The 18,861-nt window shown below is 37.5% G+C and overlaps 2 protein-coding genes across 4 annotated transcripts; both read left to right on the top strand.

Moving 5' to 3' along the window:
• Positions 1-1,256: 1,256 nt before the first annotated feature.
• Positions 1,257-12,593, top strand: LOC135580882 (peptidyl-prolyl cis-trans isomerase CYP95-like). Of its 3 annotated transcripts, XM_065088289.1 has the most exons (14): positions 1,257-1,368; positions 2,089-2,213; positions 2,343-2,397; positions 6,560-6,648; positions 6,940-6,964; positions 7,699-7,737; positions 8,497-8,614; positions 9,084-9,235; positions 9,401-9,755; positions 9,891-10,000; positions 10,276-10,474; positions 10,561-11,358; positions 11,466-11,546; positions 12,037-12,593. In XM_065088289.1, the coding sequence occupies exons 2-14, from the start codon at positions 2,136-2,138 to the stop codon at positions 12,434-12,436; spliced, it is 2,499 nt and encodes an 832-aa protein (XP_064944361.1). In that variant the 5' UTR covers positions 1,257-1,368; positions 2,089-2,135; the 3' UTR covers positions 12,437-12,593. The 3 variants fall into 3 exon arrangements, with proteins under 3 accessions (XP_064944361.1, XP_064944363.1, XP_064944362.1); XM_065088291.1 differs by lacking the exons at positions 1,257-1,368; positions 2,089-2,213; positions 2,343-2,397 and adding an exon at positions 6,766-6,821 and having other exon boundaries at positions 6,558-6,648; XM_065088290.1 differs by lacking the exons at positions 1,257-1,368; positions 2,089-2,213; positions 2,343-2,397 and adding an exon at positions 6,772-6,821.
• Positions 12,594-13,196: 603 nt separating this feature from the next.
• On the top strand, positions 13,197-17,101 carry LOC103969351 (putative cytochrome c oxidase subunit 5b-like). The gene is made up of 6 exons (XM_009382851.3): positions 13,197-13,426; positions 13,545-13,630; positions 13,724-13,774; positions 16,355-16,421; positions 16,613-16,692; positions 16,819-17,101. Exons 1-6 carry the CDS (start codon positions 13,288-13,290, stop codon positions 16,876-16,878), a joined length of 483 nt encoding a protein of 160 aa, XP_009381126.2. The 5' UTR covers positions 13,197-13,287; the 3' UTR covers positions 16,879-17,101.
• Positions 17,102-18,861: the final 1,760 nt, after the last annotated feature.

The following is an 18,861-nucleotide window of genomic DNA, read 5'->3' as shown; positions in this document are numbered from 1 at the left end:
GTATTTAAAGAAGAGGAAGTCAAGCAATTATATTTGGACCATGATGATACTCTCATCGTGTCACTTAAAATTATCAATGCACTAGTAAAGAGAATCTTGATCGATACAAGGAGCTCTACTAACATCGTAGCCCAAACTAACGTCTCATAGGATTTATTGTGTGTTGTTTCCCGACTGGATATCCCTGTAACCTATAACCAATAATTCATATGAATGATTATTATCGACATGCTTTAGGAGCCGATGGCTCTGTGACTTAACTACACCGAAATGAGAAAGAATATGATAAGAAAAAATGACATGACAAACACATAAGTTAAAACATGATAATATATGATCAGCGATTCGATCATTTAACTAAACAGATGGTTGATATGTGATATTCAACTTTTATTTTTTTTATTTGCTCCCCCATCTCTAGCTCATTATTACCATTTTTTTCACTTGATTTTTTCTTTCATATCAAGCATTTTGATGTTAACAAATAATTAAAAAAATGTAAAATCATGTTGTGAAAAATGTATGGACTATATTGAAAATAAAAAGAGATTATATTATAAATTATTATATTAAGACAACAAGAAGTCATTATGTAATATAAATTATTATATTAAATTTGATGCTGGTATACATTATCTTAATAAGATCTGATATAGTTTTTATCTTAATAATATAAATTATTATATTAAATTAGATGCTGGTATACATTATCTTTACATTATCTTAATAATTTCTATCAAGAAGTTACATTCGGATCAATTAAGAGAATCACAACTTTGCAATAACGATATAAATGGACCAAATAAAATTATCCATATATATATATATTTTATGCTTAAGAAGGGCCAAACTTAATTTATTATTATTAATATAGATTTTGATAGTACCCTCCATACAACGAAACTAACATGACCGAAATAAGTGCCGCACGTGACTAAAGCAGGCGAGACTCTCCAGTGAATAAATCACCCCACAAAGGAGCATTATGGTATTTTGCTCTTGGTTTAAGAAATAAGCAATGTTTACGTGTTTACATATGATCGATTAGGTTCGATCTAATCCGATCGAGTCCGACTCAAGTCAAGCTCGGATCGAGATCAATTTCGAGGCAAATAGTAAGGCGCGGTCCCTTCCCTATCATGACAGGAAGGACTGTGATGCGCACGTGAGCTGAGTGGGCAAGACCACGGGCGGGTGCGACCTTTTTGTAAATAAATCATCAAAGTCGGGGTGTTATAGTAATCTGGAATTTGTTGAAGAAATAAAGCGGATGTCGTCTCGCGAAGCCTTTTAGGTTACGGTCGCCTCTCATCAGTCCTGGCGGTGCTGCACCGGCTGCTCTCAGATTCCCTCTGCTTCACGCCACAGGTAAGAAATTTGGGTTTCAGGTCGTCAAATCGGTATCATCTCTTTCTTATTGTTTGAATATGGTACCAGTCGTTTCTCGTTTGCGTCTTAGTCTTTCCCTTTTGGTGGGTCGCCGTCTTGTTGCCGTGTTCTTTATCCTTTTCTTTTAGGTTGGAATGGGTATCTGTTTTAGTTTGCATGTCATGCTGATTTTTTTATTCTCTGTGGGATTTCTTTCTAAAATTGCGTTGCTTTTTGTTTTCGCGCTAGGGTTTTTTTGCAGCTCAGATAGGGTTTAGGGTTTCAAGGGCGCCTCATGATTTTGTTGGAGGTCTTAGATTCGCGCATTATATGTTGCGTCTCTATCTGTCTGAATTGGTTGTTTTCCTTTTGCATCTTGGCCTTTACATTTCTTGGAGTTGATTTGTGGATTTGTTGCCTGGCTTCGCGTCATGTTTTTCTCTCGTCTATATTTGATTGGACTACATATCGATGTTGATAAGATCCTGTTGTGGCTCTGTGGAAGCGTTTGTCATCGTTGTTCTATCTGATGATCCATTGATACTGTGGCATCGGACTTTTGTACTATGGATGTCTGCTAGGCTAGACCAGAAGTTGTACTGTTCCCGTAGCTTATAATTATATCTCAATTCTTTCCGTTCAGATTTTTTGGTTAAATCATTTTCCTTCTGTTTACATGTTAGTAGAAGAAATTCTAATTTGCCTTCTGAAATGATGCAGGCGAAGTTTCTCTTCTGTTGGGTCCTTGAATAGTCCAGCTGGAAAAAATGGCAAAAAAGAATAATCCTATTGTCTTCCTTGATGTAGCAATTGATGGGAAAGCTGCAGGACGGATGGTGTTCGAGGTATTCGATCTAATTATACAGTTACTACATGACATTTTGTTGAGCTTCACATTCCTTCATACAACTCATCTGCCTTTTTCATCATTTTGGCATATATTGTTAAAGTGCTGAAAAATTACATTTTTGCAGCTTTTTGCTGATATTGTTCCCAAGACTGTTGAAAATTTTCGAGCACTCTGCACAGGTAACTAGATCCTCTAAGATCTTGTAACTTAATCCATCTTGCTTTTTGTAATGGTTGCTCATGTATTCGCTCTTCTTTGTTTTTGGATTAGATAAGACACTATGTAATTCTTTTGTTCCTTCTTTATAAGGACTCTGGGTGTCATTTTAGTGACGGACCTTTCATGTATAAAGGGCTATTGCTCTTGAAAGCTCTTCTATCCTCGGTGCACTTGGGTTTTGTTTAGTTGACGTTTGGACCTTACCTATGATGCTTGATATTCTATTGCATCACTTTTTATCTTCCTTCACTGCATCCTCCGTTTTGTTCTATTCATCCTCATTTCAAAGCTCACTTGACATTGGAGATCCTTTTGTTTGATGCTAAGTACTTATGGGCTTGTTGGTATGGTTGTGCAATGTGTCATGCTTCTCATGATTTGATTTCCTCTCCGAATCATGTCACTATCTTTATGCTTTACACTTTGACACATAACATTCGGGCATACACATAGCAAATCTTGAGTTGTCTTGAAGTGGATAAGAGTTCAAAAATGTGAAACCAATGGTCTTTTAACATGCATGCACCACTGCGAAATGCGTATGATGTGATGTGTGGTTTAAGCTTATGGGATTTGCCAAAACCCCATTTTTTATTCCGAAACCCTTGATTTATTTTTTTTGTGATTATCACTTATACTGGAAATCAATATATTTAGCAGATGTTAAGTTGATATGGCTAATTCTTGATTGAGGTTCCTATTTGGTGATGTTTTTAACCTGTCAATTACTTATGATCTAGCCTAGTTTCTCGCTAGGCCTACTTTGGTCTACCTTGTGCATTCTGGTTGATGTTGGTCAATGTCACATGGTCTACAGCTCATTCAAAAAATATGGTCCCCACAATCTGATCCTGCTCAATTAAAGATCCTAATCCTAAACTGTACAACTGCTTTGGAACTTGATCACTATCTTAAAAACCTTGTTCCTTTAAAATGGGGTTTACTAAAAAATGGTAGAGCTTTGGCATCTGTGGTAGGCAAGATAAGAATCTTTAGATGCAGGTTTTTTGTTGTGTGTTAAATCTTGACATAAATTCTGTAGGAAATTCTTAATTACCTTCATAAAAGATACTAACTAATGAAACAGCATGCATCTTTTGCTTGGCATCTATGATGGATCCGGATTTGTCGGAACTCATGAACATTTGTACCTCAAAGTGGGTTTTATTTGTGCACATTAGGAAGGAGACGTGAAGACATTGTTTTTTTGTTATCTACAAGGCCTTTATCTTATAAGAAATACATGCTTGCTATTACAAAAACCACCTAATGGAGTGGCTTGCCAGCATCTCAAACTTAATATCAAAATGTCACTTTTTCTCAATATAATTTTGCAAATGTGTGTGGAAGGTGACATTATAGTGAAAGAAGTAGATATCATCTCTTGTTTTTTTTTTTTGTTTTTCTTTCTGTATACAAAAATTATCAGACTAATGCACTGAAGCCAATTTCCATCTTATCCATCATCCAGAGGCCAATGATGGAAAAAAAAAATGGTATTAAGAGTTCAAGGACACCAGGTACTCTTTTAAATGATTGTTTTGAGAATTCAGGTAGTACTAGGCATATATTTACAAGATGTAGATTGAATACCAGAATTGCCAAAAATTAGATAGGTTTCACAAGAAGCATTATTTTACCATATAACATTTGTTTAAGGCCATCTATATTGGCTTCACAAATCAGACTAATTGCAGCATGCATGCAGTTCTGTTGGGGGGCACTAATTATCTGGACTTAATATTCTATATTATAGTATGTAGTGCAAGTCGAAGTGAGCATTATTTTTGTAGTAGTCTTTTCTTGTTGTTGTAGAGAATCCATATGATATTTTTAAAAAGGATTGCCTGACATTGTGATGTATAGAAGTTCTCATGGGTTTTACTAATTAAAGATTTCTATTGGGGCTCTTGGAGTTGAGAATTTCAAAATTGGTCATCAATATTAGGGTGGGTGGAGAATTCAGGAGTTTTAACAAATGGGTGTTAGCTGGATCAGATTTGCTGTCTCAGAATTAAATAGATGGATTAAAATTTCAGTTTCGGCAGTTAGCCCGAAGCATTTAAAATATATGAATTTTTTTGGGAATAATTTAATATTATAATATTATACATTGTTTTGTGTGCATGATATCTATGTGATTTGCTCTTGTGTATTGATGTCAGGGCATCAAAATTTTGGTCAACTAAGTGGAGCTCCTAATGTGTGTGACCAATTTGTGGAAGATATATTGCTAACTTTGGATGAGGACCCTTGTAAACTGAGCATTTTTTTATTTTTGACCAATCCTAATTTGTATCAGCTTCCTTGATTGGATTAGACCTTTTCTTTCTATGAAAAAATCTTTTTCTCAATGTATTTATCAAATCAGGTGGACTCAATAAAAGACTTGCCAAAACTTATCAGAATCAGCTGATTCTGACAACAAAGCAAATTCTGGCTGGTTAATCTTTTGAATCTATTTCCATCATGGTATGGCCGTAAGAAAAAAAAATGATAAAAGATAAGGAAGGAAAGAAGAAGAGAAACAATCAGAGGAGATGGACTGACGGAGTAGGGGAGGAGTGGATGAAGGGAGAAAGGGATGAAAGCATTCTGTTCAACTGCCAATTCCTCCTAGCTTAACTGTTCAATAGCGTCTTACCAATTGCACCTCAGTCTGCTTGGCTGCCTGGTGCTGCTCTTGGGCTTTGAATATGAAGCTCTCATAATTGGGCTGTCAAGATTTGTATTATCTCATACAATAAACTTACATTATGTATATTATTAATATAATATGATATATCAATGTATGTTCCCTGTTAAACAAAGATACCAGTTACAACATCTGGCCCCACAATGGATACGCCAGCGTCCAAGCTGGTGAGGCATAATAAACCATGGATGCTCCCATTGCCTGCCAATGTATGGATGCCACAAGTTTCTATCTCATCGATAAGGAATAAAGCTGTGGTGGTTTACAATAAACTAATTTGAATATAGTTATTTACATATATGTATACATTTATAGAGTTATATATATACACATAAAATATGTAATTTAAACTATAAGAACATAACAATGTCAGAAAATATTAAAATATGATAAAAAATATTTATTTTTATTTTTATGATTGTTGTTCCTTTTGTGAAGTATAATATCTCATTGATTCCATACTGGTTGATAACAATTATATTATCTTCGGTGGATCTGGATCTTGATTTTGTTTATATGACCAATGTAATGATGACTTGAAATCTGCAGAAGAAAAACTCAAGGGGAAGGGTTTCTCATTTATGGAGGACACAAAGGTTATAGAGCCCATTATTGATAAGCCATACCTGTATGGCATTGAACCTTTTTGACATGCCACCTTTGAATTTCACTGTTGCAACTTCCATGATGTGCAACACCAGCAAATCTTTCAAAGTTTTTTTCCTGCTGGTTCGTCAACATGGATGGATAACAGTTTCTTGCTTTTTGGAGTCATGATGTGTTGTTCAATTATGACTGTATATGTGTGTGTGTACACTACAAAAACAGAACCAAGAAAGTAACATGATGCTCTATTTGATGTCAATGTTTCTGTCCTTTTTTTCCTTTTTTCTGCATGTCTACATGTCCATGGTAGTTAAGCTGCATTGATACTTTTTATTAGGTTCTTCTATTGAAGTTTGAGGCTGTGTATCCATGGATATTTAAATGGGAAAAGTTTTCTGCCACTGTTTTCAACAGTCCCTTTTTTTCATCTATTTGATATTTTCGCTCTGTTGGGAAGGGAGCTACTGACATTATTTTGTGCTGAGGTGGGTATGCCTTCACACCATGTGATAATATATTTGGTCAAGAGACCCTTGATTAATCAGCTGTCATAGTAGTTGTTAGTAGTGGAAGAAGTCATATACTTTCACATTGGCTGGTTAAGACAGTTGTTTCTTGTAATTACCTTGTCATTGGTGGCATATGCATAGATTATTTGTAGAAAAAGGTCTTTCCTTGTTTTTTTCTAATGGGAGTCATTTCTTCTTGTTATTACATGATTGGTGATTGTTAGCTAAACATGATTATTTCTTAATTCGAAAGATGGTTGAACTTGAACCAACTCCATTAATTATGGACCGCTGATGAGTTCAGCTTTACAGGTGAAATGGGAATTGGACCTACAACTAAGAAGCCCCTGCATTACAAGGGTTCGGTCTTTCATCGAATTATTAAGGGCTTTATGGCACAGGTATGTTCTTTATTTACATTGCAGTCCTCCATTATCGTGAGACTGTATGCCTTGCTTTTCTTGTTTTTTAAATTAGATGTGATAGCTTTTGCCCTTTGTCGTTTGTGCTTGTTTAAGCTGTAGGATACAGGGCAGATGGTCACGACTGCTTTTCTTGTCATATAGTTTATAAGGTTGTATTTTGTTGTGTCCTAAAAACATTTTTTTTTATATCTTAGCCTGTTGAGCCCAACCTTTTGTGATTTGTGTTATATGCTAAAATGGTGCTTGATGTAATTGTTATTTTGGCAGGGTGGTGACTTTTCAAGACGTGATGGTATGCTTTCTACATCTCCATTATCCTGTTTTTACTATATTATTTTGTGATTTTTTGTTGCAAGTGTAGTATATTGTTGTTATACAGCATATACACTTGCCTAAGTTGATTACCTCATATACACTTGCCTCAGTTTAATTACCAGATATATGAAAGGTCTTTGAAGTTTGAGAGTCTGGCAATGTGTGTATTAATTCCTTACATAAGCTCCAGATGTTCTATTGATTTGCACACGTGTAGAAATGCATGTTGCATATGTACAAACACTAGCAATAATCTTTGTTCTTTTTCTTGCCAATTTGCTAACTTGTGCACATCATGGAAATTTTATTTGATCATCTATGGAGTATTATGTCATGTGGTGGCAATTGCTATGTTAAGACATCATCATACCTATTTAGTATTAGCATATGATGCTGAAGGTCACGATATCATAGTAGTTTCACAATACAAGCAAATGGTGAAATGTTTGACTCATTATTAATTTAGAATGTACAGATAGAAAGTCTTGGTACAGCATTTCCTTTTGAACATATGCCAATTGAGAATCTTGTGAGTTGAACCTACATTCCTAACTTATACTCTGCCAGTTTGCCCCTGCTTATTTCTCATGCATGCTTCTTTATTTTACTCTTGACATTGGATATATAACTGAAAACTGGAAGTTTCTTTAGTATCTTTAACTTGCTGTTTCATTTAATTTCTTGCTCATTGATAAATCCTCCCTTTTTCAGGGACCGGTGGTGAAAGCATATATGGTGGGAAATTTTCAGGTAAATTTAGAATTAAGTAGGATTGCTATAAATGCCTTAGGTAAATAAGCTTCAGTATCATGACGAGACATTTCTTTATAATTGTGTGCAACCTACATATGCTGCCCTAGGAAAAAAACTATTTGTTTCATTATAAATCTTGCTAGTGTTGTGTGATTAAAGGTCACAACGTAATTCCCTAGTATTTTCTTTTATAGAACTTTGGCTTAATTGGTAAATTAACTAGCAATTAAAATCTATTGTCCAATATGTGCAGATAAACTAGGAATAAAATAAAATTCAATTAATTAATAATTTAAAAAAATAAAAGAATTTTGTCTTTGAAGGGAATCAATATCTTGGAGAAGTATTTACCAAGGTTCGTCTTACCGGTCTGTTCGATGTACTGATTAGCTATCGGTATGGTACGTATCGAGCATATCGACACATGATACATGGAGGTATATTGATATCCTGTCCATATCGGTCTCTTGTCGAACTGGTATGTACCACCCATACCGAACGGTACGGTACGGTATGGTGAACCTTTGTATTTACTCTTAGTTATCTAATTATTAGGATGAGAATTTGACATACATTTAATTTAGTCAATATGATTGAGGTGGTAATGTGGTCATCTGGTTTATCGAATATTTGGTGCCTACCTCTTTTTTGATTAAAAATCTGGCTATGTGCATGTATATTGGTGTTAGTGTTTTTCCTTTATCCAAACCATCTATCATATTGCTCTGTACATCATGTGCATGTAATTTATTCCAGATGAAAATTTTGTGCTAAACCATGATGGTCGTGGTCTTCTGTCAATGGCAAATGCTGGCCGCGATGCTAATGGCTCTCAGTTTTTCATCACTTTCAACTCCGCTCCTCATCTCAACGGGTTAGTTCCAAGTTTGTCTATTGAGGTTTCTTATTTGACTGTTTTTGATACTTCAATCATACAGATGAGGAAATTTTCAGATCTTGCAATTCTCATGCATCACACTCTGATGTCCCAAGCGGCATGATGCTCTTGTTATAAAATTTGCTTCATACTGTGTATTTGTGGAAAAGCATATGGACATTTGCATCTTGTAATTCAACTGAGCTTGTGATTCATGGAACATAACAAAGTGAATCACCAACAGATGTTAAACAGATCACTGGGTGTTCACAATTGTTTCCTCTTCTGCATGCATTTGATTTGCTTGTATATGTATAGCAAACTGCATTGTTTATTTAGATATTATTCTAGGCACATGTTCCTCTCAACATATGCCATCCCATTTTGTTATGCTGGCAGTATTTGCCAGCTCATGTCATAGCATGTGATTCAGTTCTAATATGTAGGTCATTGTCCCTTCTGTCAGGAAGCATGTTATTTTTGGGAAGCTCATTCTAGGACATGAAACCTTGAGGAACATAGAGAATGTTGATGTGGATGGTGACAGACCTGTTGCTCTAGTGAAGATTGTTAACTGTGGAGAGCTTTGCGAAAATGTAGCAGTGGTACATGAAAATGGTACTACGTGTCATAAAGAAAATAAATTTGTTTTTCTAATAGGCTTCTACTTACTTTGAGATTAAAAAGTTCACCCTTTTCTGCCTTCTGGCTGCTAATCAGGTTGCTGTAGATACCTTTTTTTCTTTAGTTGTCCAACTGACAATGTGGTTTTCATATATTCAGACAAGAAGAAAGATTCCAAATCAAAGCAAGTTAAGGATGCTTCTGATGATAGTCGACGGCGGGGACGACATAAAAAGTCTTCTAAAGGAAGAAGGAAGTGGAAAAGAAAAAGATATTATTCATCAGAATCGGATAGCTCGTCAGATGCAGAAACAGAAACTTCAGATACTGACAGTGATTCTGACTCGGACACATCATCTATGTCTGATGTAAGCAGCTCAAGTGATGACCGGCGACACAAGAGGAGGAAGTATTCTAAGCGAGACAAGTACAAGCATGGCAAAAGGAAAAGGGATAGAGGGCAGGAGAAAAGGCGCAGAAAGCGTGAAAGGAAATTAAGGCACAAACTCAGAAGGTTTTTATCTAACCCGTTCCACAAGTTGATATATGTTTCATGCACATTTGGGCTGACTTTTCAAAGTGCATTTCAAAATTTTTGTTTGTCTCTTAATTCATCAAATGAATAAATACTTTTATACTCTGCTACAAGGATAATGGAGAGTGAATCTGAAACAGAGAGTACCGATGGTAGCAGTTCTCATGATGATGGATATCACAAACGACGAGTACGAAAGTCTAAGGTCTCATCTCATGTTTCTGGTATGTCTAATTTCTTCTTCTTCAGAATTTTGGCAGTGCTTCTAATTAATCTTTTTGTAAAATATTGCTAATGCCATTAATAATGAAGAAAATAACTTGAGAATGTAATGCATCACAACGTTAATATTTTTTATTCTAGGGACTTTCTGCCTTGGAAGATGTTACCTTTCTCCCAGTTCCTAGAAATAATTCTGAGTCACTACTTTGATATAGTTTGAACTTTCTTTATTACATAATGAGATTCTTCCCTGCTAACCGTATTATTATTTTTTCAGATGAAAAACAGTCACTGCTGCCTGTGGAGAGAGAAATCATTACCGATTTACCTGATGAGGGAACTATACCTGAGAAGCCTGTTGGTGAAGAGGCCAAGTCCCAAAGAGAAAATGGAGAGCTCCAGAGCAATGGCATTACCGAACCAACGTCTTGCAGGGATATGGATCAGCTACCAGGTTCAGAAGGCCATAAATCAAGGTCTTTTGTTTTTCCTTGCACATGAATCAACCTTTCTTCTTCCCCCTTCCTGGTGAACTTAGACTTCATTCGACATTCGTAAACAGGAGCCAAAGCATGAGCCCGAACCAGTCCATGAGTAAGAGTATGAGTATCAGTCCAAGGAGGAGTCCTAATGGCAGCCAAAGTCCCAGAAGGTCAGCGAGCAGGAGCCCCGGTACAAGAGATCTTGATGGAAGCCCTGACCATGTATCCCGAAAGAGCAGCATGAGTAGAAGCCCACCTCGGAGAAGTACCAGCAGGAGCCCATTTAGAAGAACTATTAGTAGAAGTCCTATAAGAATAGTCATAAACAAAAATCCAGTTGGCCTGACTGGGAAGAGCAAGAGCAGAAGTCCAGTTAAAGTTCATAGCAGAAGTGCAAGCAAAAGCCCAGCAAAGTCCCTGCAGCAGAGAAATCTTAGTGGAAGCCAAGACAAGACTCCTATTAGAAGAAGCTTGAATAGAAGTCCGGTCAATGAAAAACGGAGGAGCATTAGCCGAAGCTCAGGAAGGTCTCTGCAGCAGAGAAGCCCTAGCAGAAGCCCAGTGAAGGCTAGGAGAAGTGTAAGCCGAAGCCCTGAAAGGTCTAGAAGCAGAAGTAAAAGCCATAGCCCTGTACAGGCTCGGTCACGACCAAGCATCAGCAGGAACCAGGGGAGTCCTGTTCACAGGGCCGCATCACCTCCATCCAATCGTCGAAGGAGCTTATCAAGAAGTGTTTCTCCGGATGGATCTCCTAAGCGTATAAGGAGGGGTAGAGGCTTCAGTCAGCAATACTCCTTTGCTAGAAGATACCGAACTCCATCCCCTGATCGTTCTCCTGTTAGATTGCATCGTTATGGTGGAAGAAATGATCGTGATAGGTAGTGTGGCTTTATGTTGAATGATTGTGAATGGTACTCTAATGCGTGATGTTCTTTATAGTTATGAATTTCCTTGTTATGTATGACCCTGTTTATTGCTTTTTTAGGTACTCAAGCTATAGAAGCTACCACAATCGCTCTCCTCCTAGACGATATAGGAGCCCTCCAAGAGGAAGAACCCCACCAAGGTAATCTTTCCTTCCTGGAATGTTTACTATGCTGCAAAGTATACAATTTTAAATCATGGATTCGAGTGAAACATTATGCTATATTACTATGCAAAGTAATGACTATTTGCTTTCAAGCTATTAGTCTTGAGGTAGCTTTTTAATCGGGCAGTTCTCAGTTAGGTTTAGCTTGATTTCAGCAAAATGAATAACTGGTCTTGCAATATTGGATCTTAAATGGAACCGACATAAAAGGTGATGTGAACTAAACTAAACTGAATCTTTCAACTTGGAGAGGTCTGGTCCAATGTCTTGGGTTTCCTCCTGAGTTTTTTCAACTATTTTTAAGTGTTTTATTCAGTTTGTTTTGGTCTTTTATAGCCTGAATATCATAAAAAACTTGCAATGCTTTATTCTCTCATATATGTCTTGGTTTTGCAATGCTGATCTCTACCTTCAACGTCTATTGCCTTGTTGTTTTATTTGTGTCATTCCTTAATCATGTATGTAGGTACCGAAGTCGGAGGAGCCCTACTCGAAGCGTATCTCGCAGCCCTGTTGGCTATCGTGGCCGGGCAAGAGGTGGCTACAGCATCAGCCCAGCTCGCAGTCCTTCGCAAGCTTCAGAAAAACCAAGGTCACGCGGTGCAAGAGATAGCATTCGCCCTGAAAAGCGTGTGTCAGTTTCTAAAAGCAGAAGCCCATCTGGATCCAGATCCAGATCCAGGTCGAGGTCCAGTTCCAGGTCTGGTTCTAGTTCGAGGTCCAAATCCAGGTCTCGTTCTTCCCAGGATACTCCCTCTCCAAAACGTGCTAGCAAGGAGCAGTCGAGGTCTCCCTCCAGCAGTTCTCATGGAAAGAAAGGGTTGGTTTCGTATGGAGATGGCTCCCCTGATTCCGGTGGGAGATAGAAAATAATATTATATTAACTCTTAAGGCTCTTTATCTGTGAGCAGCTGAGCGTCAAGAGAGATTGTCTTCAGAGACCACCGGATGCCTGTACGGGGAATAACTGGATTGTACTTTAAAAGTATCATATGCGATATAAACACGTGCTCTATGTTCTAATTTTTGGAATTTGGACTTTGGAGCGATTGTTCTTGAATTTATATGTTTAATTTGGATGCTAGTTGAACATGGCATGATTTTGATGGTAGTGCTATCTTTCTGGTGTCTGCCGAGTCCTATAAGGGCTGCTTCTATGGTTTCCGGATGTTGTGTAATAACTGCCAGCTTTTTTTCTCGTTTGGCTGTGGAGAAAGCAGATGACAAATGCTATGCGATTAATTCTTGAACGTACTTTGGATCCACCAAGAAAGGGATTTGTGGAGGGTAGTGAGTTTGCTGCAGCGTTGATTTCAGGTTTGGGAATGCTTAAATCTTGATAGTTGCTCGTGGCGTCGAGTCTCTCTCGAAAACCGCGTTGGTGAAAACCAAGGACCATAATCTTCTCCTCTTATAATCACAATCGCTATAATTTCTATTATAACGTTGTCATTATCATTAATAGTATCATTGTTGTCGTCATTATTACAACTATTTTTATAATAACACTAAAATTAATACTACCAAGGCCAACTGGGCCAAAGGGAAACACGATATGAGCCCAAAACCCACTTCCCCTTTGCGGTGTCAACTAGCCGTGACAAGGGTGTATATTATTCTTTTATTAACACCGAAAGGGAAACGAGTGAGGAAAGGGGCGGCCGTCGACCTGAGAACACACTGGCCGAACAGGGAGGGAGAGAGAGTGAGAGAGACGATGTGGAGAAGGGTTTGCGTCGCCCCTCGGCGATCCGCTCTCGCGAAACCTCATCCTTCGGCCGCCGACCTTCGTGGCCGCGCCCTCTCCCCCTTCCCGCCCTCCCCGAAGCCGGCAGTGTTCTTCTCCTCCGTTTCAGGTAGGACCTTTCTTCTCCTTAGGGGTTCTCTTCGTTTGTTTCCGAGATCTTGGATCGGGAGTTCGTAGAAGCTGATCCGGATTTGGTCGATCTCTTCCTCCTCTCCTTCTTTCTTCAGGTGATGGATCGTTGAAGAAGAGGGTGGAGGACGTGATGCCGATTGCCACCGGGCTCGAGCGCGAGGAGATCCAGGCAGAACTGGAGGTTTCTTTTTTTCCTTTTCCGATCTCAAAATCGTATGCTTTGAGTTGTCAGGAAACTGACCGTATTTTGATGTTTCCTTATTCCGGTATTTAGGGAAAGAAGCGGTTCGATATGGATGCCCCCGTAGGCCCCTTCGGCACCAAGGTAGGGGTTCTTGTTCCTTCTCTTTTCTCATAGGGATTCTAATTCTTGATACCCTAGGCGCAGTATTTGGTTTGTCTTCCTCTTTAATATGGTTGTGGATATATTCCCCGTGTTACCGAAATAGATTCGGATGTGTGACCGAGAGGACCACTATATATGGATATGCATCTTTCACACTTCTTTTTGTTCTTTTGGACTGTTTTGAGGCCCTTCGGGAGCCTTAAATTTACAGTTACCTGTCTAACTTATTTTTACATCTAATTGATCTCAGAAACCAGGATTAATTTGATTCGACTTCTTTACATGGGTTTCATTAATAACATCTGACGCAAAAACTTAAGCTGTATCTTTGAAAGTATCATGTGAATTTTAAGCCAAATCACATTGTTTCATATAGAGCACAAATGCAACTGTGTTGAGGTATAAAAATTGGATCCCTAGTTAATTATTTCTTCCTTTGTTAGTAGAGACATAGCTCTAAAGCAATAAGCATCTATATATATGTCAACAAATGTATTTAGAGTTCTTTCTGATGGAAGTCTATGTTCTCATGGATAACTCTTTATAGGTATAATTCATATTTTATTAATATACAAGTTTGTCATTGGTTTACAGGAATGTTACTGGTTAACTTATGTTTACCTGCACAGAATATTAGATTTATGTAAATAATTTTCAGAAACTTGATCATGGTTTCCTGTACAGTAACCATATTTAAGTTTTCGCAGAAACTTGTCATTGGTTTACAAAAATATTACTGGTTAAATGATGTTTAGCTGCACGGAATATTAGATTTATGTAAATGATTTGCAGAAACTTAATCATGGTTTCCATCCTTGCATTTTGATGACCAGATTTGATGGAGCTGTAGAAACTAGTGCTTGTAAATACATAATATTCTTTTCTCTTTGAAGTGAAAAATGAATTCTTGAGATGTCAATACTTTGGGGCAATGCTAGAATGATTGGATTAGTTGAAACTAAAAGAGGGAAGTGTTTTTCATTGAGTATCCAGGTAGAAATCATGATGTGTATCTAGGCATGACAGTAAATTGATAAATGGTAATAATATGTTGATATTATAAAAAATTAGCTACTACCTTGTAAATTTAGGCAAGCCCTTGTTTCCTTTTTTTTGTTATTTTTAATCCTAAAAGCTGCCTCTCTGGTGATCCCCCACATGTGCCTCTCAAAGCTTGATGACACCCACTGTTGCAAGCCACATGCTGCCTTCCAGCCCTCTCCTCCTCATTGTCATCCCCTCCACCACCCCACCCCCACACCCCCCCCCCCCCCCCGTCTCTGTCTTTTTCCCCTAAAACATTTTGGTTGTGGAGGATCTTTTAATATTCATTTCATACAACTCAGAAGTTGACTTTGTCGGCCTCCTTTGCAAATCAAAATTGGCTCTCTCTTTGGGACTCATCTTACTAGTTCTACAGCAGAAATGGTCACTTCTGTAAGAACTTTACTTTTTGTGGTCCACTTCCTTGCAACCACTGATGCTCTTAACACAATGAAGCTTGAGATATGGTGAAGATGAAGATTTAAAAAGATCTCAAATGCGTAGATGAGCTTTGTTCTATTTTTTTTTTTTAAAGAAGGATCCATCAATAAGAGTTGTCATTGTTTGGCAATAAACACCTCCCTGATAAAAAAAAATCTAGAGAAAATCTCACCAGTCTTCTACCGCAGTCACCTCCTTTAAGAATGAGCTTGCCCCAGAACAAGTATATAGATTCCATGGTAAATTCATGTCAATTTTGTCCATCACCACAGGAAAATTTGATGTTAAAAGTATTTTTTTGCATTGAAAAACAACCTTAATTGAACTGTAGTGATGTTAATTTGGAGCATATAAAATCCCTGGGAACAGGGAAGTGTGTTCAGTGCCTTTGAATCTCCTATAGGTTCTATCTGTCTTCTTATGACATTTGTCATTACTAATATGTGATGTCAAATTATTTTTTGCTCTTGGTGTAATAATCAAGCGATCAGGCTTGCTTATGTATGGTTTTGTTATTCCATTGCTTTTCTCTAATGAGATACTGACGTATGTTTGTCATGTCAGTCAAGTGTAAAAACCCTAATTGAACAATATGCATATCACATGTTTTAAGTGTTAAATAATCCATGTCCTTATTTGCTTCCATGCTTAAATGCAGTATAGTATTACTGTGATAGGGATCCTATATAATTTTTATTGCAGTATAGTATCACATCTATTATTGCATTGATCTATACAATTTTTATCTTGTTGTCCATCATGGCTTGATTCCTATGCCTTGGCAAACTTCTGCAAGGAGTTATATTAATAAAAATCAATATTGCGATGTGGTTTCCTTGTACTGCTTGGACAATGACTTTTTGGCTTACTGTTCTTGATGAACGTGACTGTTTTCATATATATATATATATATATATATATATATATATATATATATATATATATATATATATATATATATATATATATCAGCTGGATAATGAGCATAGGTGTTGGTGCTTGACTTTTTTTATTTAAGAAATGTTTCATTGTGTTGTTATATCATAAATTGTCCCATCTTTGGTCTACTTGTAGGAAGCACCTGCTGTTATCCAATCTTATTATGACAAGAGGATAGTTGGCTGTCCTGGTGGTGAAGGTGGTAAGTTGACAGAAATAAGATGCTATTAGGTTCTCAGTTTTCACTTTTGCAGGTTTTCTGCTATCTTATACTTAATTTTCTTTTTGATGGTAACAAAATAACATAAAACAGTTGTTTTCATCAGGCCTTCATGGAATACCTCGAGTCTGGTGCCTGGAAATTAACATATATATATTTTCTGTTTTTTGCAGAGGATGAACATGATGTTGTCTGGTTTTGGTTGGAGAAAGACAAGCCTCATGAATGCCCTGTGTGCTCACAATACTTTGTGGTAATTGAGATGACTTTCTACACTTCACAATGCTATGAAAGAAAATGAGATGCCTGTAATACATTTTTCAATAGATACTTCTTGGTTTGAAAGTAGAACAACTCAAACTAAACTCTGTTTCTGCAGCTGGAAGTGATTGGTGAGGGAGGGCCCCCAGATGGACATGGTGATGAAGATGATCACTGAACGTGGCGCTGAATCATGCAAGAAATAAAATATGGTGAGGGGGGAAGTCTTCTCTGTTGTGTAGCTTCAGACAACTTTTTGGCATCTTCAATTTTCTTGCCCAAGTGTGGCTTATGTTTTTGTTTGAATTTTTCTTTTTGGCTACCATCAAGACCATCAATTATCAATGGACTCTTGGGGTTTCAGTGCATTGTCAAATAATATACTGGCCACATTAGAGACCTGATTCTTTCTTGATAAGAGTGTCAGATTGATAAAGGTTTGTCTGTTTTGAACATATTATAGTGGTCTATTTGTGTTTGCTAAAACCAACTTCTTAGGGCTACCAATGTAACAACTTTTTAGACTCTGGCCTTTAGGATCCATTCCTACTGATGTTGCCAGCTTTTGGTGAAGTCGGTGGCTGCTTTATACCGTGACAACATTAATTTTAAAGAGTCGAGATATTTTGATGTTATGGGAGGTATGTCACGCCCTGTTCTTCTTGTTTGAAGTGTTTTGAGCTACTCGTTTTCAAATCATACAGTGCAAGCTTGTTTTCATTGTCTTCTTGACTTGTAAATCATGAAGGAAATGCGCTCAGATGGCAGCATGTTTTATAGTCGGCTTCTTGGTTGCAAGCTAGATATAAGTGACTGGTAAAAATCCATGGTGAATTTTACTTTGTAACCTAAACATTTTTCGGATACTGGTTGATGCTGATAACTTAATTTTCTTTATTGGCTTGGAAAAATACATGGTGAAATATGCTTTCTGAGATTTGAACTTTTACAATGCATCTCCGGTGTCGATCCTTTCATGAATATCTGAGCTGAGTATGAGACTTCATGTTCGGTGACTGTTTCTTGTGCACACAGAAACACCGGGCATGATCATTCTGGTGCAAATGGAAAGTGAAGAGGAACATAAACAACTCTCCACTTGTTTGATCTGGAGCCGCCCATGATTACAATTCAATCCTACACCTCAATGAATGGCAAAAATATAAAGCTTAGTTGACACTAAATTATTCTCTCTATCATTGCTTGCTATTTTATTTATGGGTTGTCATACTGTGTCTGGAGTGTCTTCCTACGGTGGGATGGATGCAGGAAGAATATCTATAATGTTTTTTTTGGATTATATTCAAAAATCAATCGTATTTAATTAGGTATCGTGGTCGTTTCAACTTTAGAACCTAATTATGTGGTGCTCAACTTCTTTGCAGTATGGCATAACTTGTTCTTATTATAAATATATTCGTTATATTTATGTTGGAATCCTTATAGTTATAAAAATAAAATATTTAATTTTATTTATCCTAAATGATGTTAGAATGACAAAAATATAATTTTAATGTTCTAATTATATTTTCGGTGATGATGGATGACGATGTTGTTGGGAGCTACCAATAGCTATTGTGGTTTTAGTCAATGAGAATGTCGGGGATTTTTGTGGCTTCTTGTAGGGGAAGGAGGATGAGGAGGGCGAGCAACAGAGGGAAGAAGAAGGAAGTGGACAATGTAGATGTCGATGCTCAGCATATGCATCGGTGTCACTTTGCATTTACGTTGATGTCGATAACGATGCGAGAAATTCTTCTTCGCTTTTTTGTCGCTTGGCATGCGCAAGGGGGGAAAAAGGACGAGTGATGATGCGATTATGTTGAGCATCGATCATCCTTCTTCCCCTTTGTATCACTTATCATTCTTCCCTCTTGCGCTTGTTAAGCGTAGAAAGGGGGAAGAAGAATGAGGGATCGAGGAAGGGGGTAAGAAGGATGGGCACTGCCCTTCCTCGCATTGTTGTTGGCGTCAACTTAAATACAGAGCGACATTGATGTAGATGTAGAGGGACATTGCTCTTCCTCGCATCATTGTCAGCGACGCTCTGCATTTGCATCTGCGTTGACACTGATGCATATGTCGAGTGGCCCTTCTACTGCTCTACATCTGTGTCAATGTCGAGCAGAGTAACACTGATATAGATATAAAGTGATGTCGT

Source organism: Musa acuminata, chromosome BXJ1-10 (assembly GCF_036884655.1).
Source record: "Musa acuminata AAA Group cultivar baxijiao chromosome BXJ1-10, Cavendish_Baxijiao_AAA, whole genome shotgun sequence".
Classification (NCBI taxonomy): domain Eukaryota; kingdom Viridiplantae; phylum Streptophyta; class Magnoliopsida; order Zingiberales; family Musaceae; genus Musa; species Musa acuminata.
Note: the sequence above shows the minus strand (reverse complement) of the source record. Positions and strands in the feature narration are given on the sequence as shown.